Below are 24297 nucleotides of genomic sequence, written 5' to 3'. Positions count from 1 at the left end.
ACACTTAATAATGACCTAGCTGTGTGGCCTTGGGCAAGTCACTTAGCCCCATTGCCTTGAAAAATTTAAAAAAAAAAACTGACTCCTAAACATGTAGAAGTGAGCAGAGGGAAGGAGGGAGAGAAAGAGGGAGGGAGAAAGGAGAGAGAGAGAGAGGAAATCAATCCCCTCAGCTTTGGAAATTATAGCCTAATTAGTGAAGAAATGACTATAGATGCTTTGCTTCCCGTGCCAACCACCTGCACACTCACTCACCAACCTATATATCCATCCGTCTACCCTAGGTGTCTTACTGTCCTTGATAACTTACCATCTTCTCACATCTGCTCACTTTTCCTTCCCTCCTGCCACTGCCTCATCTTCTACCTCATCTTTCTCTAGAAACAATCAGATGACCAACTTTGCCATTGCTTCTGGGAAGAGTTTTACAATCAACTACCTTTTAGTTCCTTTCCCTATCCTTGTGACTTCAACCCCAAATGCCTTACTTGCCACCACTTCCACAATGCTTTTATCTTCTCAAACTGAAATGTAAGCCCTTTGGGAATACAGCTCACCTTATTTTTAGTATCTCTGAAAACATTGCCACCTCACAGATTAGATCCTTAGTAATACTTTTGCATGCATACATTCATTTATTCAAAATGGTCTGTTAGCTTTTGTTTAAAGACCTCAGATGGGAAAGAAATTCCTTCCCTTCCAAACTCAATCCACTTTTGGACAGCTCCTTATCTTGAAAATTTCTCTGACCAAGAACCCAAATTTGTCTCTATCCATTGTTCCCCCATTGTGTCCTGGAGAACCAAACACACAAATCACATCTCTTCTTCACATGATTTCCCCTTAGAGATGTGAGCACAGTTGTCATGTCTCTTATGAGCCTTCTCTTACTCAAAGCAAGTTTTCCAAATCCTTCCAATTATACCTCAGGCGAATTTGAGATTTATTCCATCCCTGCTTTCCCCTTTTCTCTAGCTCCTCAATATCTTTCCTAAAAATGAGATAGTACCCAGAACTGTACCACGTTCTAGATGTGATTTTACCAGGATTATGTACATCAGATCTATCACTCCGACCCCAGACCTAGTCATTCTGCTTCTCTCTTGGATGCAGCCCAACAACCAGAAGGTTTTGGACTGTCAGATCCTAGGTCCATATCAGGTTAGGGTTTGAGCTGATCCTTTTCTAACTAGACTTTAATTACAACCCAATTCTTCTCATCTTTGCCTTTGAAATGGATTTTTTGGTTGGGGACTTTATATTTATTTCTACTAATTTTATTTGGTTAGAATTAGCACTATGTTCTAGCTTTTCAAGACCTTATTGGATCTTAACCTTCTTATTCACCTTTTGGTGCTCTCACTGACAAATCTGTATTTGTCTTCATTCAAGTCATTGCTACACTAGCATGGGGCCTAAAATAGATTCCTAAAGATCACCACTAGAGGCTGCCTTCTAAATACCTCCTTCTACTCTTACCTGTTCCTAAACATTCTTTCCCATGAGGAATCCTGTAAAGGTCCAGAATATATCCATCTTCAGTCACAACATTATAGTGTTCATTGGGGTAGCCCCAATAAGATATCATTTGACTCTGTGTGGAAAGAAGACAACTTTTTATTGATTTGTGGGTGTGTAAGACTATTTCAACCTATGGATGTCTGTCAATATTGCTATATTCATTCTCTGTCCATCTATATGAAACATGAGTGTGTAACTATCAAGTTTTCTTTGTTCAGTGGAGGTTTAGGAAAGCAAGGGCAAGGGGAGGGTAGCATTGGGAGAGTGAGGAAAGAGGCACAGTCCACGAGGGCATTTTTGCAGACTTGAAAAACCTGGGATAGAAATGACAAGTGATACATAATGTAATTATCTTAGGTATCTAAGATAATAAGACATACCTAAGATATTGAGAAGACCACCCATTTTTATGGTGCTTAAGTCAACTGAATAATATACTCTCTTTATAGATGAGGTGAAATATAGGATCTGGGGTTAGGAAGATTCATCTTCCTGTATTCAAATCTGGTCTCACTTACTAGCTGTGACATCCTGAGCAAGTCACTTAACCCTTTTTTACCTCAATTTCCTCCTCTGTAAAATGAGCTGGAGAAAAAAAAATGCCAACGTAATATATTTGATAAGAAAATCCAAATGGGATCACTAAGAATTAGAAGCAACTGAACTACTCAACATCAACAAAATAGATAAAGAATCTGAGGATTCAAAGTAGTGAATAAATGTGTTAGACCTGGAATAACATAATGTTATAAAGACAAGGTAATTTCCTACCCTCTAGGAGGCCATAACTAGTCACAGTTGTGCTGGTAGTTAGGGCTTTACTTATTGAGTAACAATTTGCGGGTATAACCCTGGGAAAAGATATTGTCTTCCCAGAAGCCCTAATGCTGTGTAGGTGAATTCCCCGATAACAGGCTTACAAGAGTCATACTAGCTTCTGGGTTCTTTGGACTTCGGTATTTTGAGCTGTAACCATTTTGCGTTCCAATAATGAGCATCCAACAGGCAATAACTGGAAGGCTCCTCATTTGGAATCTGCCTGAAACAACAAAAGAGGATGAGTGATCTTGTGGAAACCAACAGGCCCTCTTCCAAAATGGAAGTTTCCGTTATAACAACATCAACCCTATAAATGTGACTCTTAGTGAGTCATAGTTGCCGATGGGGCTCAGAATCATGGACATGCAGTTGAACAGTTTGTGTATGAGCTAAGATGGTGTGAACATGAGCAAGATTGGAATCAAGATGTTACAAAGTTGTGTTTTTTAAAAAATACAGGATTGAAAATGGTGAAAAAAGGTCAGTCTTCATCATTAAATCTATGTAACATACATGTCAAATACAAACACACACACATACACACACACACACACACCTCAGAATATCCATCCTGTAATACAATCATTAGATGAAAGATAGTAGGTAATTATGGAAAGAGCCCTGGACTGAGAGTCATGAAGACATGAGTTCAAATTCTGCCCCAGAGAGTTGCTTGTTCAGTGAGTCTGGGGCAGTCCACTTACTCCAAGTTTTGGAGTAAGAAAGTCCTGAGTTAAAATCTGCTTCAAACACTTTTAGAATGGGTAAGTAGATTAACCTTTATCTGTTTTAGTTTCCTCAACTGTAAAATAGGGATGATCACAGAAGACCAGATTAAATAATATTTGAAAATAACCTGGCATACAATAGGCATTTAATGAATGTCTATTTCCTCCCTCTTTTCTATTTCAATTACCTTATAAGGCATCTTTTCTCCACTCACATATCATCCAACTAACTAAAGCCCATGGCTTCACTTTACTGGACTATTGTCTATTTAAGTTGATAACCCTGGCTAATGTTTCTCTTCAATACAATACAACCTCCACTCAGATACAAAAGTCATCTTTCTGAAGCAAGGTCTGAGCAAACCCCCCCCCAAAATGTGAGTTAGGGCTCAGAATGATTTTAAAAACCAAAAAGAGGGCGGCTAGGTGGCGTAATGGATAAAGCACAGGCCTTGGAGTCAGGAGTGCCTGGGTTCAGATCCGATCTCAGACACTTAGTAATTGCCTAGCTGTGTGGCCTTGGGCAAACCACTTAACTCCATTTGCCTTGCAAAAACCTAAAAAAAATAAAAATAAAAATAAAAACCAAAAAGAGTCAGAGGAAAAATTGAGAAAAGAAATGAGGAATGAAAGAGAATTATGAAAAAAGAGTCAACAATTAGGCAAAAGGAGCACAAAAATACTTAAGAGATCTTAAAAAAGACAGAATAGGCCAAATGGTAAAAGAGGACAAAAATTCACTGAAAAGAACAACTCCTTAAAAACAGAATTAGTCAAATGCAAACATCTGTACAAAATTTAACTGAAGAGAAAAATGCCTTAAAAAAGAAAAATTGGTCAAATGAAAAAGGAAGTATTGAAGAAAAGAATTCTTTAAAAATTAGAACTAGACAAGTGAAAACTAATAAATTCATGAGACATCAGGAACCAATAAAATAAAATCTAAAGAATAAAGAAATAGAAGAAAATGTGAATTATCTCATAGGAAAAGCAACTGACCTAGAAAATAGTTCCAGGAGAAATAATTTAAGAATTATTGAACTACCTGAAAGCCATGAAAAAAAAGCCTAGAAATTATGTTCCAAGAAATTATCAAGGAAAATAGCCTTGATATCATAGAATCAGAGAGTAAAATAGAAAATGAAAGAATTCATCATTCACCTCCTAAATAAAATCCCACAATGAAAACTCTCAGGAATACTATAGCCAAATTCCTAGGTCGGGGAGAAGATATTGTAAACAGGCAGAAAGAAACAATTCAATTATCATGAAGTTACAGTTCTGCCTTAAAGTGTCAGGGGAGGCTTGGAATATTATATTCTAGAGGATCAAGGAAGGAGAATTACAACCAAGGTTCATCAACAAAACTTAATAAAATCCTTCAGGGGGAAAATAGACATGTAGTGAAATGGAGGACTTCTAAGTATCTTTGATGAATAAAGTCAGAACTGAACAAAATTTTGATTTTCAAATGCAAAACTCAATAAAATCATAAAAAGGTAAACAGCAAAGAGAAACCATAAGTGATTCAATAAGGTTAAACTGTTTACATTTGCACATGGGAAGATAATATTTGTAACTTAAGACTTTTATCATTATTAGGAGGAATCTATATAGACAGAGGGCATAGGTATTAGTTGACTGATAGGATGGCATCTAAAAATAGATAAAATTTAGGAGGCGAAAGAGGGATGATTACGATGGGTGATACTTAAAAACAATAAAATTAAGGGATTAGAAAGAGGGATGCACTTGGAGAAGAGCTAAAGGAGAAGTAGAATGGGGGCAAATTATCTCATCTTAAAAAAGGCTCAAAAGAACTTTCCTAATGAAGGGAGTGGGGAATAGTGTTGGAAGACAAGCTTGGACCTTCCTTTCATTGGGATTAACACAGAGAGGGAATATCAATATTATTATTATGTATATAAAATATATCTTATTCTCTAGGAAAATAGGAGAGGAAGGGAATAAGAAGGAGAACAAGACAGGTCTGATGGGAAGGCTGATTGGGGTAGATATTGGTCAGAAATAAAATGCTTTTGAGGAGAGACAGGGTCAAAGGAGAGACAAAAAAAGATAAACAGGAATAAAAGGATGGAGGGAAATATGCAATTATGGTGGAACTGTAGAAATATTTTTTCCTCAAATTTCTCTGATAAAGGCTATATTTCTTAAACATATAGGGAACTGGGTCAAATTTGTAAGAACATAAGTCATTTCTCAACTAATAAATGGTCAAAGAATATAAACAGGCAAGAAATGAATGCTATTTATAGTCATATGAAAAAATGTTAAAATACTATTGTGTTGTAAGAAATGACAAAAAAGATGTTTTCAGAAAAAAAACTTGAAAATTCTTACTTGAACTAATGCAAAGTAAAATAGCAGAACCAGGAGAACGCTATACACAGAATTCGCAATATTTTGTACAATGACCAATGATGAATAACTTTTCTATTATCATCCATAAGTGTCCCAAGACAATTCCAGAAGATTCATAATGAAAAATGCTATCCATCTCTTGAGAAAGAACTGATAGAATCTTATCTGTTTTCTTTTCATACTAATATGGAAATGTCTTGCATGACTACATTTATAATCTGTGTCAAATTGCTTTCCTTCTCAATAATGGGGAGAAAGGATTTTTTGGAACTCAAAGTTTGAAAAAAATTTAAACATTGCTTTTACATGTAATTGTTAAAAAATAAAACATTTTTTTAAAAAAGAATAATCTGGCCCCATCCTGGCTTTCCAGTCTTCATATACCTTGTTCTCATGTAATCTCCAGTCCAGTTACAATGCTGTTCCTCACATAAGACCTTCCATCTTCTGACTCCAGGCATTTCACCTGATCATCCCCCAGACCTGGGGGAAGGGGCTCTCTTTCATCATTTCTGCCTTCAGGTCCCTTACTTCCTTCAAGTCTCAGTGCAATTTTACCTTCTACAGAAAGCCTTACCTGACCTCCTTTTCTCTTGTTCCTTCCCTCTGAGATTGTCTTCAATATATCTTGTCTATCTTGTTTGTTTAGTTATTTCCATGCTGTCATTTCATTAGACTATGTGTTCCTTGAAAACAGACTGGTTTTTTTTTTACATTTCTTTGTATTCCCCATGCCTAGTACAGTATCTGATATATCATAAATAATAAATGTGTTTTGACTGTATGAATGAGACAGTAAATCTACTTACAATAATAGAATTTGATTAGGAAGGAACTGCTCATTGACCTAGCTCTCTTGATTAGAGACTACTCAATGCTGTAATGATTCAGATTTAATGACCCTATTTCCTTATTAAAGAACTCCTTATTAAGCATTAAAACACGTGCACTTCATCTTAGGAAAAGGTTCCTACCTAATTTTATAAAGAAGACAGAAGTCAAATGACTACCTCCATTTTTGGTAGCTCCCCTTTTTGGGGTCCTTGAACAGAAGCAAAGGTTTTTACGGAGTGGTTTCTGTTCCTGTTTTTCTTCTCTTGGATGCTGGTCCTCTAGATAAATCAGGATTCCACAGTCCCTACTGTCCTCACTGTCAATATAGTGAATGGATCAGGGGTAAGGTTGATGGAAAGCAGAGAAACCCCATTTCTGTTCCATAGAAAGCATGCTCTGAAAATTGACCTCCCTCTTCCATGACCAGAGTTGAATGGCACTATGCCTGGACGTAGTTGAAGAATCATTCAAACCCTAAAGCTACAGAATATTATAATGGAGATAAGATTGAATCTGGTCTCAGAAGACCTGCATTGAGGTCTTGCTTCTATTGTGTTTTCCCATTGGAACCTTGGGGAAGATTGCAAAGTTCTCTGTCTCCATTTTCTTAACTGTAAAAAGAGAGTTTGACTAGATGGCAATATAGCAAAGACATAGAGCCCTGGATCTGGGCTCAAAGAACCTGGTTGCAAAATCCAAAATCTATGACCCATTTATGTCTGTGACCTTGAGGAGGGTGTTTGACTTCTCAAGGTCTCAGTACCTCATCTGGGAAAGGATGGGGTTGAGGTAGTTGACCTCTGAAGTTCTGTCTGGCTCTAAACTCATCATCTTTCGACCCTTAAGCTCTTTTCCAGTTCTAAATTTATGACTTTTGATCTATATGACCTTGGATAAGTCACATAGGTTCCCTGATTCTCAGTTTCATCATCTGTAAAAATGAGGGGTTTGGACTAAATAGTCTCTGAAGTCTAAATTTCTAAATTTAGTTCTAAATTTCTGATTCCATGATACAAAAGCAGTATGTTACCCATCTTCTTCTATGTTCTTGGGTTCTGTGTCTAACTCCAACCTGCAGCCTAATCATATCAACATAGAAACCGTGGAATAGTAAACAGAAACAAGTTGAGATGCTAAACAAATAACTGGTTGAGCAGCTGAGTTTCCATTTATGTCAGGAATCTGTGAGCAAGATTTGACTTGAAGAACAGAGATTAGTCCTGTGTGTGGGCCATGGGTTAGACCAAGATAGGAGCAGGGTAAAGGAGATAACAAGTGGTGAGAGATGTAATATGTAACAACAGCTACAATATTAACCAACATTTATATAGCTTAGATCTGCAAAAATTTTTTTAATGTGTTATTCCATTTGATTTCCACAGCAACTTTGTGAGGTGATTGATTACTGAATCATTTTCAGACATGTTCATCCCTCCATGACCCCATTTGAGGTTTTCTTGGCAAAGATCCTGGAGTGGTTTGCCATTTCTTTCTCCAGATCATTTTAGGCATAACTGCTATCATAGCAAGAAATCATTAATTAAAATCCTTAAAAAGAGATGGCCCAAATCAGGTTTGTTTATGAAACAATGTTTTATGTTCTATTGTGTTTTCCCTGTAGATCCTTGAGTAAGATTTCAAATTTCTCTTGGTCTCCATTTTCCTAACTGTAAAAAAGAGGGCTTTGGATGGGTGGCAACACAGCAGAGACACAAAGCTGTGGATCTAGGCTCCAAGAACTTGGGTGCAAGTCCCAACTCTTAAATAAAGAATTTAATGAAAGAGGAAATATCGGGTAATGATTATTTTTCATTTGTTGTCTTTTCCAAAGTATGGTGGAAAGAATAAGTATTCCAAGAATTTAGACCTGCAAGGGCAATTAAAAATACCTGAGCCAAGGGTTCATCAACTCTTTGTTGTCATGAACCTCATCTGGAAATCTAGTGCAATCTATAATATTAATTATGTCATATTAGTAATATTTTAAATGCCTAAAATGAAATACAAATGATTACAAAGGAAACCAAGAATTAGTTTGTAAAATATAATTGAACTTCCCCCATGTAAGTTCACAGACAACTCCCATCCATATCTATTCACACACCACTGGAGGTCTATTGACCTCCTTCTCTAGTTCAGTCCCCTTATTTTATAGAGTTGTAAACCGAGGGCTATAAAGAAGTGACTTGTGCAAGGTCACACTGTTACTAAGTAGGAGAACAGGAATTCAAATTCAAATGTTCTGTTTCCAATTAAATGTACTTTCAACACACATAAAAAGGTTGAGTACTAACAGTGCATTTTTAAAAGTTCCGTCTATTCAAGAAAGAAAAGGGAAATATAATATCTGACATATTGAATTCTATTATATTTCTGAAATTTTCCCTTCCATTGGAAGACTTAATTGCCTCAAAAAACTTTTCCCTTTAAAGAGTTAGTATATGAGGCAAGTATCTTCCCTCTTCCCAAAATACCCCTTCATTCTTCCCCTTCTGCACTTCATATTTTACATTTCTTTTGAAAAAATCTGGAAGGTTCTAGAATCATGGAACAAAAAAATGATCCTCAGGGGCCATTTACTCCAACAGCATCATTTTATAGGAACCTCAGAAATGGTTAGTGACTTAAAGTAAGCCTCAGATTTGGAATATGAACCCAGGTTCTCTGTCGTGGGATCAAGTTTCCATTCCACTGTACCGTACTGACCTAAACATGCATACACACACACATACACACACATACACACACACACACACATTACTTACACAGTATCTTACACATTACTTACACATACATTCTATCTCATTTATACACATATATAAATAAGAGAAAAATAATATTGACAAATTAGATTCTATTCATCTCAACCCAGAGAACCTAACGTGCCCTGGGGGAAAAAAGGCTTTTCTCCTTTAAAAAAAGTTATTCTCTCTCTCAAATATAATTCTTCCCATATGATCCATTCTGTCACACTCTTGCTCATGTCACATATCATTGTTTCTCACCAAGGTGTTGAGTTTCTAGTGGAAATAGGGTATTCTTTAAGTCTGTCTACTTTACTCATCCCTCTCCACTTTGTTATCACATTGCAAAAAACCAGAAGAGAAGAGCACGGAGGGGTCCCTGAAAAGACACCTCACTGGTTTCCCACTTCACAGGACTAGCTAGTCACAGGCTATGGACAGATGAGACTTTGGGCTCATCATCTGAACTCTAATAAAATTTTGACTTTGCCTATAGGCAATCATGGAAGGAATATTTATGGACCTTTTTTAAGCCATTAAAAGTCCTTTTGGGGCAGTTAGGTGGCACAGTGGATAGAGCACTGGCCCTGGAGTCAGGAGTACCTGAGTTCAAATCCAGTCTCAGACACTTAATAATTGCCTAGCTGTGTGGCCTTGGGCAAGCCACTTAACCCCATGTGCCTTGGAAAAAACCTAAAAAAAAAAAGCCCTTTTGGAAAATATCAATTAAAACCCTACTCTCAACATCTCCATTAACAACCCACTCCCAAATAACCTTATAAACTTCTAGGTGAAAAAATGTTTTCTTACAAGAATAGCTGAAACCAATTTTGCCCAGGGTAGGTGTTCACCAACCAGTCTTGCTGAGGTTCAGATACCAGGGTTCACTATGCTGATGCAGTGGCAGCTTTCTGCTAGAAGAGAGGGACTGGACAATAAAGGTAATCAGGGCAAACCCACACTCCATTTCCTTGTATTGGGAGTGGCTAATTGGATGATGACTCTCAGCCTATTTTGCCTAGCTGTTGGAATTCAGATATGTTATCTATTAGGCAACCACATTTTGAGGCCTCTGAAGCATGCAGGATCCCTTGGATCAAAAAATACCCTGAAGTGAGAACCACCAATTACTGAGTATTACAAGAGATTACCAACAGACTCTGTGGATAGGGCCCTGTGGAATTTTGAAAGGAATAAGCTGCATGGAGATGAGTGACTTGGAGGATTTTCTGCTTATCCCATAGAAGGTGGTGTAGACTCAAATATTTCCTAACTAGCTTTTCCTGACTCATGGTTTCAACAGTCCTAAGGGTACTTCATTGTCAACTTCATCTTTCTTATACACAAATGACAAGGGAGCAGCAGACATGATCCATCTTTCTCTACTTTTAGTGGTTTCACTAAGGAGATAGGGCAATCAGGGACCTCCTAGGATACCAGGAAATTTTCCTAGTGAGGAGACTACAGTCTACCAAATGGTTTGGGGATCTCAGTGTCTTGCATTGCTTTGAAGAGACCCTTCATTTCCCTATTCCATGACAAATCCTCAGTATCACCAGATACAAGAAATGAGAGCCATCAAGTCACAAGGAAATACCAATCCCTGTGAGCCACTTCCAAACTTCCTTTACAATGTTTGGTACGTAAGGAAAAAGATGAATTTGGAATCAGGGGACCTAGGTTTTAGTCTCAGCTCTGGAACTTACTACTTTGGTGAACATGGGACTATCAAGTCATCTCTCTTGGTGCCTCAGTTTTACCATTTGTGAAGACTCATCTTCCTGAGTTCAAATCTGGCCTCAGAACCTTACCAGCTGTGTGACCCTAGGTCCATCATTTAAGCTGAAGAAGAAAATGTCAAATCATTCCTGTATCTTTGCAAACAAAACAAAGCAAAACAAAACAAATTGGGTCATGGAAAGTCGGATACAACTGAAATGATTGTCCAACAAAATCCTTGTATTAGCTACTTCACATGTTGGTTGCAGAGAAAGTGATTTTTCCAAAGCTCATCACAAGCTTAATCTTACAGAGTTTAATTTAATCTGATGAAGCATCAGGAAGCAATAGATAGGGGCAAATGGTGAGTGAGCACTGAGTGAGATCAGGGAGGCAAGACTTGGATTTACAGCAGTTCTTATACATGTTCTAGCTGTGTAACCCTGACCACGTCACTTGCCAAATCAGTTGGTTCTATGTCCACAATAAGAGAAGTGCCCATCTCTCCCCATATCTGATCCTTCTTCCTGCTTCCATATGTGTGACACAAGATAGAAGAGATCACCTGCCCCATGCACCAGGTGGGAGCCATTTTCCAATTTGTCTTCATCACTTGTCTCCTATCTCCTGCTCTGATGCCCCCTTGATATCAAGTTTAAACACACTTTTGACATTTAGATTTTGACACAACCTGACTCCATCTAAACTTTTTTTGGTTGCGATGTTATTTTCTTTCATTTTATTTTTCCTCCAGTTACATGCAAAAACAAGTTTCACCCAAACCTCAGGTTCCAAATTCTCTCCCTTCCTCTCACCCCACTCCCCATTATTGAGATACTTGGTATGGTTAAAATGCATAGTAATGAAAAACATCACCACATATCATGTAAAAGTAAACATAATTCTCATCTGCCCCCCCAAAAGAGAAATCTCAAGAAAAATAAGGAAAAAAGGATGCTTCATGCTGTATTCAGATAGCATCCTCTCTGTCTTTGGGATTGAATGTATGCTTTACCATAATTCCTTCAGAGTTATCTTGGGTTACAGCATTGCTGAAACAGCATAGGTCATTCATAACTTATCATCCTAGAACACTGCTATTACTTTGTATAAAGTCCATTTCCCATTGTATCTGTTCATGTAAATTTTTTAATGAGAGCATCCTGTTCATCATTTCCCATAACAGAACAGCATTCCATCTCAATCACATACCCCATTATGTTCAGCCATTCCCCAACCACTGAGAATCCCCTCAATCTCCAATTTCCCACCACCAGAGTTGGGAAGAGTTGATATAAAAATCCCTATATATAAAGATTCTTTTCTTCCCATATTTCATCTCTACTGGAATAGAGAGCTAGAAATGGAACCGCTAGACTAAATGGTAGTCATGGTTTTATAGCCCTTTGGGCATGGGTCCAAATTGCTTTATAGAATTGTTGAATCATTTTACAATTCTTCCAACAGGGCAACGATTTCTCAATTTCCTTACATCCCTTTCAACATATTTGTCATTTTCTCCTTCTGTCCTATTAGCCAATTCAATGGTTATAAGGTAGTACCTCAGGATTGCTGTAACCCATATTTCTCCCATCAATACTGAGTTAAGACATTTTTTTAAAAAAATGTTTTAAATAGATTTCATTGATGACCTCATCTGAAAACTGTTCATATTTCTTGATCATTTATCAATTGGGGAATGACTCTAATTTTTTATAAATTTGACTCAGTTCTCTATGTTTGAGAATGAGGTCTTTATTAGAGAAATGTGTTTCAATATTTATTCCCCACATTTCTTATTAGTAACTGTATTTCCCTCCATCCCATCCCCCACCCCATTTATTCTATTCTCTCTCCTTCCACCCTGACCCTCCTCAAAAGTGTTTGCATGTGAATATCCCTTCCCACAATCTTTCCTCCCTTCTATCACCTATTCTCTATCCCTTCCCTCTCCTACTTTCCACTAGGGTAAGAGAGATTTCTATATCTGAGTGTGTATGTTACTTCCTCTCTGAGTCAATTGTGATGAGACTGACTCACTCACTCTCCCTCACCTTCCCTCTCTTTCCCTCCACTGCAAAAGATTTCTCTATTATCTTTTAAATGAAATAACACCTCATTCTACCTCTCCCTTTTCCTTTCTCCCAGTACATTCTTATCTCATCCATTAATTCCATCTTTTTATTATATTATCCCTTCAAACTCAACTCCCACCTGTCTTGTTTGTATGTATATAAATACACATACTCCTTCTAACTGCCCTAATAAATGAAAACTTCCATATGAGTTATCAGTATCATCTTCCACAGAAATATAAGCAGCTCCACATTATTAAGTCCTGTATGATTTGCCTTTCCTGTTTACCTTTTTAATGCTTCACGAATCTTGTATTTGAAGATCAAATTTTTTGTTCGGTTCTGGTTGTTTCTTCAGGAAAGTTTGAAAGTCCTCTATTTTCTCCTGAAAGAATATGTTCAGTTTTGCTGGGTAGTTGATTCTTGGTTGTAATCCAAGCTTTTTTGTCTTCTGAAATACCATATTGCAACCTTTTGATCCCTTAATGTAGAAGCTGCTGAATCTTATGGTATCCTGACTGTAGCTTCACAATATTTGATTGAATTCTTTCTGACTGCTTGCATTATTATCTCCTTGACTTGGGAGCTTTGAAATTTGACTACAATATTCCTGGCAGTTTTCATTTTGGAAGCTCTTTCAGGAGGTAATCAGTGGATTCTTTCAATTTCTATTTTATCCTCTGCTTCTAGATTATTAGGGCAGTTTTCCTTGATAATTTCTCAAAAAAATTTCTATTTTCCTTTTTTTTTAAGGTTTTTACAAGGCAAATGGGGTTAAGTGACTTGCCCAAGGCCACACGGCTAGGTAATTATTAAGTGTCTGAGGTCAGATTTGAACTCAGGTACTCCTGACTCCAAGGCTGGTGCTCTATCCACTGCACTTCAAAAAATGACATCTTGGCTTCTTTTTTCTTATGGCTTTTAGGTAGTCCAATAATTTTTAAATTATCTCTCTTGGATTTGTTTTCCAGGTTAGTGGTTTTTCCAATAATATATTCAACATTTTCTTCTAGTTTTTCATTCTTTTGGTTTTGTTTTATTATTTCTTGATTTCTCACACAGTTGTCAGCTTCCCTTTAAGGAATTATTTTCTTCTGGAAGCTTTTGTATCTCTGTTTCCATTTGGAAAATTGTGCTTTTTAAGGCATTCTCTGTAAGATAATATTTTCTTCAGTATTTTTTTTATCTCCTTTACCAAGCTACTGACTTGGTTATCATGATGTTCCCATATCACTCTCATTCCTTCCCAATTTTTTCTCTACCTCTTTTATTTGATTTTCAAAATCTTTTTTGAGCTCTTCTATGACCTGAGACCAATTCATATTTTTTTCTTGGAGATTTTCGATTTAGAAGCTTTGACTTTGTCATCTTCTTCTGTATATGTATTTTGATCTTCTATATGACCAAAGGAACTGTCTATGATTGGATTTTTTGCTTCTATTGTTTGCTCATTTCCTCAGCCTATGACTTGATTTTAATGTTTTGTTATGGTGGGGCTAACCTTTCAAAGTGGAAAAGCTTTTGATGCTGTTTTCAGCAGGAACCTGTAAATTTTCAAATCCTCCGAGGTCTTTTGAGAGCTTATCCTGCCTATGCTTTGGTCTGAGGATGACCACAAGCACTCCTTTCTGCCTTAGAGCTTTGAGGAGTGCCCCTGCTATGCTGCAGACAAGTTCTGTTGTGCTTCAGCTACTTTTCCTGGGACAGGGGTCCTAGACTATGACCCAGATCTGAATACTGGGCAAAGCAGCAAAGTTGTGCTTCAAGGATAGCAAAGAGTCCCCTGTAATCTCCTTCCAACCCCCTCACTGTCTATGGGCTGAAAGTTCAAGAAGCATCTGCTGATGCTGATTCCGTGGCTTCCAAGGCCTGCTCCAGGTCTGAGGTCTGCACTGGACTATCCTCAATCTCATCCTGGTGTGGCAGAGTCTTCCTGCTGACCTTTAAAGTTGTCCTGGATAGTCTCTGGGTGGAGGTCTAAAAATTGCCCTGTTACTTCACAGTCTATTCCTGGATGACTGGACTGGTTCTCCACAGAGTGGCCCAGGATGCCCTGTGGGTCCTTTCTTCCAAGTTGTTTTGTGTTGGAAGATTGCTTTGCTCAGGCTTTTTATGAGTTTGGACACTCTAGAATTTTATGAAAGTCATTATTTGAAGGCATTTGGAGTGGTTTGAGGAGAGTTCTGGTGAATTTTGGTCTTTATGCTGTCATCTTGACCCCATCTAATGTTTTTAGTCATATTTAGCAACAATAATGATGACTAGCATTTATGTGTATGTGTATGTGTGTGTGTGTGTGTGTGTGTGTGTGTGTGTGTGTGTGGAGAGAGAGAGAGAGAGAGAGAGAGAGAGAGAGAGAGAGAGAATATATTAAGGTATTTGAATGCTTTAAAAATATCTCACTTTATTCTCAAAGAAACTCTCACATTGGTTGCTATTGCTATCTTTATTTTACATATGAGGAAACTGAGGCAGGAAGAGCTCTGACTTCCTGAATTTTCAGACCTTGGTTCACAAAACTATTGGATTTCAGAGGCTGAGGCTGAACTTGAATTCCAGTTTTTCTGACTTCAGGTCAGCACTCCTACCTAACTGACCTCCTGGGAGACTTCAGAGAGCATCTCCTTGGGTAAGATCCAGGTCTCTCTCTCGGTGAAGCTGAGATCTCAACCTGCTCTCCTCTACAGTTCATTCACTCTTCCATGTTTTTAGAAGTTTCCATTACATAGAACATCTATTTCTGTTTGCTGGGATAGAAAGATTTACTCTATTTTTTATTTGTATTGGACTTTCGTGTAACCAATGTCTGATGGAAAGAAGTAAAACTATTCAGGGAGTAAACTAGCAAACAGATAAGCAGCTTTTGTTCCAAATCAACACCAGGACACAATCCAGAAAAAATTTGGGGAAATGAGTCAGATTGGTAAAATTTTAGTTCAGGATCACACTAAGAAGTTGGAGGAAAGGACACTCAGACTTCAGGCCCTTACTCTTCTCCCCTCAAGGCAAGGATTGCAGTCTGCTATGGAAAGGGCTAGACAGGATTCCAGATATCTCATCAATGCATCATGAAGTTTGCCCCATTGCATGGGGTACTCTCAAGTGAATAAGCTGTCAAGACTAATGTATGGTGACAACGTCTCTGTAAATAACAATTTTGGTGAGTTGCCTAGAGTACTAAGTAGAGAAGGGACTTGCCCAGGGTCACCCAATGTATGTTTAGGTTGAAGGGTGATGCAGTGGATAGGACACTGGCCCTGTAGTCAGGAGGACCTGAGTTCAATTTTGGTCTGAGTCACTTAATTACCTAGCTATGTGACCTTGGGTGAGTCACTTAACCCAATTGTCTTACAAAAACAAACAAAAAAACTGAAATTGAACCCTGAATCCAGATGTTCCTTCTGTAGCATAAACCAGGCTGCTTCTCCTTTTAAATTGTTATGGATTGATTGAATGATGCCCTCAATCATCAATCTCTACTATACACATTATACCAAAATCAGTCAGTCAGTCAATAAACACATCTTAAGCAATTGCTACAGTTAAGCATTGGGGATGTGGAGAAAGGGCAAGGGTAGACTTGGCTCTTCCAGGCTTGGGAAGATCCAATGATATACTTCTGTTTACAGTGCCCTAGGAATGTCAGCTTCAATAATAATAATAATAAAATAAAAAGATCTCGAAGGGACAGAGCCAAGAGAGGCAGGAAATACCAAAACTCTCCCCCAGACCACTCCAAATGCCTTCAAATACCTTTAAATAATGTCTCTAACCAAATTCTAGAATGGCAGAACTCACAGAAAGATCAAATGAAACAATTTTCTAACCCAAGACAACTTGCAAGATCCATGGGAAGAGTCTGTTACACCAGGGTTGGAAAGGGCCACAACATGGTCTGGTTGCACTGGGGTTAACCAGTTCCAGTTATCCAGGAGCAGCCCAAGGGGTGCCTGGGTCCCTGGGGGCACCTGGGTCCATGGCAGCAGTGGTGGTTTCCAGACCTCTCAGCTCAAGGATTGCCAAGGACAGCTTGGAAGGTCAGCAGGAAAACTCTGCTGCAGCAGAATGAGTGTGGGGCCTGATCCAGCACAAGCCTCGGCATAGCTAGCCCTGGAAACCAGAAACAGGCCTGTGGAGTCAACCAGCAACTGCTTCCAGAGTGCTCAGCTCATGGATGGTAAGGGAATTGGGGGAGACAGCAGAGATCCCTCTGCTATCTAATCTTGTGAGAGGTCACTTGCTTTGCCTATACTCAGATCCCAGTCTCAGAAAGGAGAGCTTTACTGCCATAGCTGAAGAGGTACCCTCCTCACAGTTTCAGGGCAGAGGAAAGGGCTTGTCATCCCATAGACCAGAACACAAGCCAAGAGAGTGGTCAAAATCTCTCATAAGGTCCCAGGGTGGATGTCAGTGAAAACAGTTGCAAAAACCATCAAAGACATGGGACAATGCACCTTTGACCCTGGAAGCAGAGTTCTACCTCAACAAAGAGGTAAGATCAAGTCAAAGATTGGGTAAATGAGCAAAAAACAGAAGGAAAAGAATCTGGCCATCTTACTTTGGTCCCATGGAAGATCAAAATATTCACTCAGAAGATGACAAAATCAAAGCTTCTGTATCCAAAGACTTTTTTTTTAGTTTTTTTCAAGGCACTTGCCCAAGGCCACACAGCTAGGTAATTATTAAGTGTCTGAGACCGGATTTGAACCCAGGTACTCCTGACTCCAGGGCCGGTGCTTTATCCACTGCGCCACCTAGACACCCCTAAAGACTCTTAAAAAACATGAATTGGTCTCAGATTATGTAAGACCTCAAGAAAAATTTTGAAAATCTAGACAGGGAGGTAAAGGAAAAATTGGGAAGAGAAATGAGAGCAATGCAGGAAAATTATGAAAACCAAGTCAGCAGCTTGGTGAAGGAGATACACAAATCACTGAAGAAAATAACATCTTAAAAACCAGTTTAGCTCCAATGAAAAAAAAAGTGATCCAAAAGGAAAATGAGGAGAAAAATGCTTTAAAAAAGCAGAATTGGCCAGATGGAAAAGGAGATTAAAAAGCTCTCTGAGGAAAATAATTCTTTCTAATGTGGAATGGAGTTAAGGGAAGCTGGTGACTTTGTGAGATATCAAAACCAAAAGAATGAAAAACTAGAAGAAAATATGAAATGTTTCATTGTAAAAACTGCTGACCTGGAAAATAGATCCAAAAGAGTTAACTTAAAAAATTATTGGGATAATTGAAAGACATGATCAGAAAAAGAGCCCAGACTTCATTTTTCAAGAAATTCTCCAGGAAAATTGCCCTGATATCCTAGAAGCACAGGGTAAAATAGAAATTGAGGGAATCTACCAATCACCTCCTAAAAGAGATCCCAAAATAAAAACTCTCAGGAATGTTATAGTCAAAAGCCAGAATTCCTAAGTTAAGGAAAAAATATTGCATAGCAGTCAGAAAGAAACAATTCAAATATCATGAAGCTACAGTTAGGATTACATAGAATTTAGAAGTGCCTACATTAAGGACTCCTGAAGCTTGGAATAAGATTTTCCAGAAGGGAAAAAAAAAATTGGATTATAACTGAGAATCAACCACAGAGCAAAACTGAACATACTCTTTCTGGGGAAAAGATGGGCATTCAATGAAATAGAGGACTTCCAAACTTTCCTGTTCAAACAACCAGAGCAGAACAGAAAGTTTGATCCTTAAGTACAGGACTTGGGTGAAGCTTAGAAAGGGTGCATGGAAAAAGGAAATTATGAGGAATTTAGTGATGCTGAACTGCTTGTATTCCTGCATAGAAAGATGATGTTGATAACTTATACGAATGTTTTCATTTATTAGGCAATTAGAAGGAGCATATATAGACAAGGAACAGGAAGAAGCTGAATACAACGGTATAATATATTGTAAAGATGGAGTTAATCGGTTAATCGGTGAGAAAGGAATATATGGGGAAAAGGGAAAGGAGAGATACAATGGGCTAAGTTATTTCACATAAAAGAGGAAAGAAAAAGGTTTTGCAGTGGAGTAGAAGGGAGGAAGGTAAGGGGGGGGGGATGATTGAGCCTTCATTCTCCTCAGAAGTGGCTCAGAGAGTTAATAATACACACAGTCAACAGGGTATAGAAATTTATCTTACCCTAGAGGAAAAAAGGAGAGGAAAGGAATGGAAGACAGGGAACAAGGGAAGGGGAGGGAGGGTGTAGGTGATAGAAGAGAGAGAAGATCATGGGAGAGGGTAGTCAGATATAACACACTTATGAGGAAGGACAGGGTAAAAGGAGAGAGAATAGAATAAGTGGGGATAGGGAAGAATAGGATGGAGGGAAATACAGCTATCAATAGCAAATATGGGGAAAATATTGAAGTAATTTCTCTCTTGGACTTATGATTAAAAATACTATTCATCCCAAAGACAGAGCTGAATGTATCTGAATACAGACTAAAGCACTTTTTTTCTTTCACTTTATTTTTCTTGAGGATTCTCTATCTGTGGTGGTGGTAGTGGGATTATGTTTACCTTTACAAGATTATTGTAGTAATATGAAAAAAATAAATAAATTGTTCTATTAAAAAAAAGATCTGAAGCCATCTTCCCTCATTCTCCACCACAATCCATGTGGCATGAATTTATATTGAATTCACCACAACAGCAATGATCTGCCCAGGAAAAGTAAGTATCATATTTACAGATGAGTTATGCTGTCTCTATGTAGAGAAGGTTGAAGGACTTATTACAGAGTCAATATTTCATCTCACAGTCAGTCCGTGAGAAAGCACTTATTAAGCACCTACCATATGCTAGGCAAGGTTCTAAGATCTGGGGATACAAAAAGAGTCACCAAAGAAGTCCCTGATCTCAAGGATCTCTTAGTCCAATGGGGAGTCAGCATGAAAAAGTCATTAGAATTCATGATGAGGAAGGGAAGAGAAGGTGAGAATCTGGACCTCAAAAAATTTTTAAATGTTAATTTTTTTTACATGTAGTTAGAAAAAAATATTAAAAAAGAAGGAATGGAAAAGTCTTCTTGTGGAAGGTAGGATTTTAGTGGGCTTTAACAAGAACTAGGGAAGTCAGGAAGCAGAGATGAGCATGGAGGGAATTCTGGGAATGGGTAATATGGTCAGTGTAAGTGACCAGAAGCATGTGAGGAACAATTGAAGCCACAGTTGGTGGATCACCCTGTATATAATGTGGGGAGTGGGAGAGATTAAGGTATATGAAGACTGAAAATACAGTGAGGAGGCCAGGTTAGGAAGAGCTTTGAATGCCAATGATAGGGAACAATGAGAGTTATAGTGGGACATGATTTGACCTCTTCATTCCTAAAATCACTTCAGAAGTTGAATAGGTGAGGAGAGATTAGATTCATCACACCCATGGCCTCACCCCAAGTAATAGTCTAATCTGAGGTGATACATTGGGGTGGCCCACGTCAGGATAGAAAAGGAAGCGAATTCTAGACATATTGCAGAGGTGACATTGGCAGGCCTTGGCAACAGATTGGAATGGGGTGGGTAGCAGGGTGAGAGAGTGAGGCACCCAGGATGATTGTTAGGGTGTGAGCCTGAGGGACTGGAAGGATGGTGGTACCCTTCCCAGTAATAGGGAAGATTGGTGGGGAGAGGGAAAAACAATCAGTGGGCACCAGAATATTGACTTTGGAATGTCTACAGTACATTTGGTTCTCCTTGCCCAATTATGTGAGACCAGCCAAAAATGTGAGACCAGAGGTGCAGAGAGAGATTTGGTCTGGGTAAATTGAGACCATCTCCTGGATTGTATGATTTGGCACATGTGATGAGAAAGAAGAAACTGGATAAGGCAGGGAGCTTGTCCAGACACAGCTGCATTTCTCCAGGGCATCCACCAAACAACGAGACATTTCTTGATTCCCCAGCACCAGAGCTAATCTCACATTAAAAAAAAATCATCCCCCCAATTTTTCCAGTAGTAAACATTGTAAAGGCAATTCACACTGAAAGCTGTACAAACCAATGTATAACTGTACAAACAAACATGACCATTTAGTGACCATCTGATTCCAGAAACTCCATGATGAACCTTGCCCTCCACCTCCTGACAAAGGTGATGGATATGGGATTGAATGAAGCAAATACCTTTGTGTATAGCCAATCAGGACCGTTGTTTTTCTTGACTTGTCAGATTTGTAGAAAGGAATTTATTTTTCTTTTATCTCCATTTAGGCAATTATGGTATTGGAGGGAGAGAAAATACATTTCTATTAACTAAAAAACAAAAATACTGAGCTTAGAGTGGGGAGCAAAGCAAGTGGAGAATGTTGCAAGTACTTTGGGATGAGATCTCAATTGTTTTGCTTCATTTTTCTGTTTTATAAAAGTAAACTCTAATGGAATAAGGGCATTCTGAAAATGTAACTTAAAATCAAAATATCAATTAAGCATATCAAAACAAAATTATCCCCCAGTTTTCCTCCAGATGACTCACTTTACTCGTTTTATCTTTTGCCTTTGTGGCTAGAACAAAATGGTTTCATAAACTGACCAAGAAGTGACCCAAGGTCAAGTGGTTCACTTGTAGCAAATACCAATGTATTTCAGACCAATCTGGGCCAGAGAAGCAAGGATTTCCAACAGCTCTGAGAAAACAAATAATTTGCAGAAGAAATCTTGTACGATTTTGTCAAGTCAAAGTCATTTTGAAAAGCTGCTATCTCGAAACTCTTGGCAAATGAAACTTGGCCAGAAATTCATTGGACCATGGTTTCCCCATGAGGGACTACGGATTTTTTGCAGACATAAGGGTTGAAGGGAGAGAAGTGATTTTAAACCTTAATAAGATAATTGCAATAAGTTCATTGGTTCAGTATAACTGACATTTTGGTGAGAATAACTGTTATGCTAATAAAATATTTTGTCATATCAACATAATTAATTCCATTTTGTTTTAAGACTCCATTTTGTAATTCTTATGAAAAAGTCTTTTTTTATAATTTGTTTCTCAATAATGCAATAGGCCTGTTTGGGATACAATATATTTAGCACCATTTAGATATTTTTATACAACTGAAAAGCATTATCTGGAGCCTCCTATAAGGCAAACCTCCAATGAAAAAGAATATAAAAATTTTTGTCTGATATTTTCAAATGAAATACAAATCAAATTACATGATAAACAACTTTAGATAATTGGATAAAAACTTACCTGAGTGCCAGCCATCAGCCTCTTCCTTCATTCTGATAAAGGCTGCCTCTTACATTTCTCACACTTTAGACGTAATCAAGTTCATGAGGACTGGAAGACCGTACTAATTGGTTGATGGAATTTTTGGAAATATGCCAATCACCTTGGCTGGAAATGTACAGTAGTAGCTGGGTGGAGAAGAAACCTGTTGGAAAGAAGCCTTTTGGAATCTCCAAAACATGGTTTGTTTTTGGAGGCTGTTGTTTACACACTATGACTAATAAGTGTTTCATGGCATGCATTAAGACATGAAAGTCTAATTTATGTTTCTATAATACTTGTTAACTTATGTAGCAGGGAATCAGCTTTGTATGGAGCCTTCATTATTGGGCTTTGGGTGGGAGATAGAGGCAACTGGAAACCCAATCACCCCCTCAACCAATAATAATTTATTAAAAATCTACTCTGTATTAGGCACCCATAAATGATGCAAAGACGAAAAGGAGTCTATATTCTATTAGGAGAGGCAATAAGTGCAGAAAAACCTCAGATTCTAGGTCTGGAGGTGGGAGAGACATCAAAGGTCACTTGGTAGAATCCTCTCATTTTACAGCTGAGGAAAATAAGGCACAGATGATTTATTCAAGATCACACAGTTAGTAAAATCAGAGGCAGGATTTGAATCCATTTGTCCTCTTGATTTCAGATCCATCATTCCTGTTATATAAAAATCTGTACAGTGCTTCTAATGCTTTGTTTTGAAAGAAAGTAAACACTCATTCTAGAGATGTAAGGAAGGAGTGCACTCTGGGCTTGGGGACAATGCAATGCAAAAGATTTTCCCACCACCTTCAGCTTCTTGCACTCTCTCATAGTTGACTCTCTTCTACTAACGGATCCTTCCTTGACATTCTCTCCAACACTGATTTTGCCATCATTCATGAATACTCCATACAACCCATGACCCCTTCCAGACTCTCCCTCTACCACCACCATTCCCGTAACTTCTCTTCTTTTGAGGTTCATATAATTCTTATCAATCAAGCAGTCCAGATATCTAGGATACTCTTTCTTTCCTTCTTTTCTTTGTTCTTTCTTTTCTTTATTCCTCCCTCCCTTCCTCCTTTTTTCTTTCCTTCCATTCCTCCTTCCTTCTTTCCTTTCTTCCTTCCTTCCTCTTTCCCTCCCTCCTCTTGTCTCTCCTTTCTTCCATCTTTCTATCCTGCCATCCCCCCCTTCCTCCCTCCTTCCTTTTTCCCTCATCAATGAGGTCACAGGCTTTTATTCCTCCCCAACACCTGCTCTTTTATTAAGAGACTTGACCTACATAGTGAAACTTCCTCAAACACCCTTATTTCTCTATTCCTTAACTTACTCCTATCCTTGTGACCTGTTCTTCCACTCCACTTGACCTTGGCTATACACAGAGATGGTTATAGCCTTGTTTTTGCCATCATTCACAAAGGTACCATTTCCATATTCATGAATATGTTCCTTTATTCAATCTCAATCTATACTGTTTCTTCCTTTCTCTCTGCCTTGTAAAGCTTAGGCTTAATCTTTATCATCACATGATTTCATATCTCTCTACACTTCAATTTTTTTTTTTAAAACCAGTCTGCCACCCTTGCAATGGCTATGCTCTTCTCCCTTCCCCCTTCTATTACTGGTCTTGTCTTCCCAAGCCACAGCCCTTAATGATCCCCACCATCCACTTGCTTGTCACTGAAGGAATCTGGAGAAAACCAGTAGATCATGTTGACTAAGCCCCCTTTTTATGTTGGGGTACAACCAGTTCCTCAATGTGGCAAGGCCAAGTCTTTTATACTTCCTATTTGACTCCCTATAACATTTGGTACAGTAAACCTTTTCTGTAAACCTTTTTTTTCTTCTCTTCCCCTGACTCCCCAACCTCACTCTTTCAGCTAAATATGTTAACTTTTCATACTTCATACACTCTTTCAAACTTCACTGACTATGCTAAACTTCTTCTTCCTTGCTCCTCATCTCCCATCACTGAGGTGCCTTCCTCCACCATCTTCTCCTTTACCACTTTTTCACATGAAGAAGTGGCTAAGGCAAGTCACTGGGTTTAATCTTTGTGGACCTCGGTTTCTTTGATTGTGAAATGGGTATAATTGTACTTTGCTTCTAGATTGGTTGTGAGACTCAAATGAGATAATATTTGTAAAAGTGTTTAGTTCAATTCTTGGTCCAAAGAAGGTGATTAATAAATGCTTTTTTACTTTCTTCTGTCTGACAATTCCTTCTCAGTTGCTGGCTAGATCTTCATCCGGGTCTCACCCA

General features: G+C 38.3%; 1 protein-coding gene across 4 annotated transcripts in view; it reads right to left on the bottom strand.

Annotated features, from left to right (window-relative positions):
- LOC141520601 (lipase member K-like) overlaps positions 1–22173 on the bottom strand; it is a 51341-nt gene extending 29168 nt beyond the window's left edge. Inside the window, exons 1-3 of one of the 4 annotated variants that reach the window (XM_074232241.1) lie at positions 22012–22173; positions 2442–2560; positions 1480–1594 (exon numbers count right to left, since the gene is read on the bottom strand). In XM_074232241.1, the coding sequence (XP_074088342.1) occupies positions 1480–1594; positions 2442–2560; positions 22012–22042 (265 nt within the window). In that variant the 5' untranslated portion in view covers positions 22043–22173. Of the gene's footprint in view, positions 1–1479; positions 1595–2441; positions 2561–9838; positions 12425–22011 lie in introns of those variants that run through there. The other 3 variants (XM_074232245.1, XM_074232243.1, XM_074232244.1) reach the window with 3 other exon arrangements.
- Between the last annotated feature and the right edge of the window lie 2124 nt (positions 22174–24297).

This window comes from Macrotis lagotis, chromosome 4, assembly GCF_037893015.1.
Source record: "Macrotis lagotis isolate mMagLag1 chromosome 4, bilby.v1.9.chrom.fasta, whole genome shotgun sequence".
NCBI classification, from domain to species: Eukaryota; Metazoa; Chordata; class Mammalia; order Peramelemorphia; family Peramelidae; genus Macrotis; species Macrotis lagotis.
This window is presented reverse-complemented; position numbering and strand designations above follow the sequence as displayed.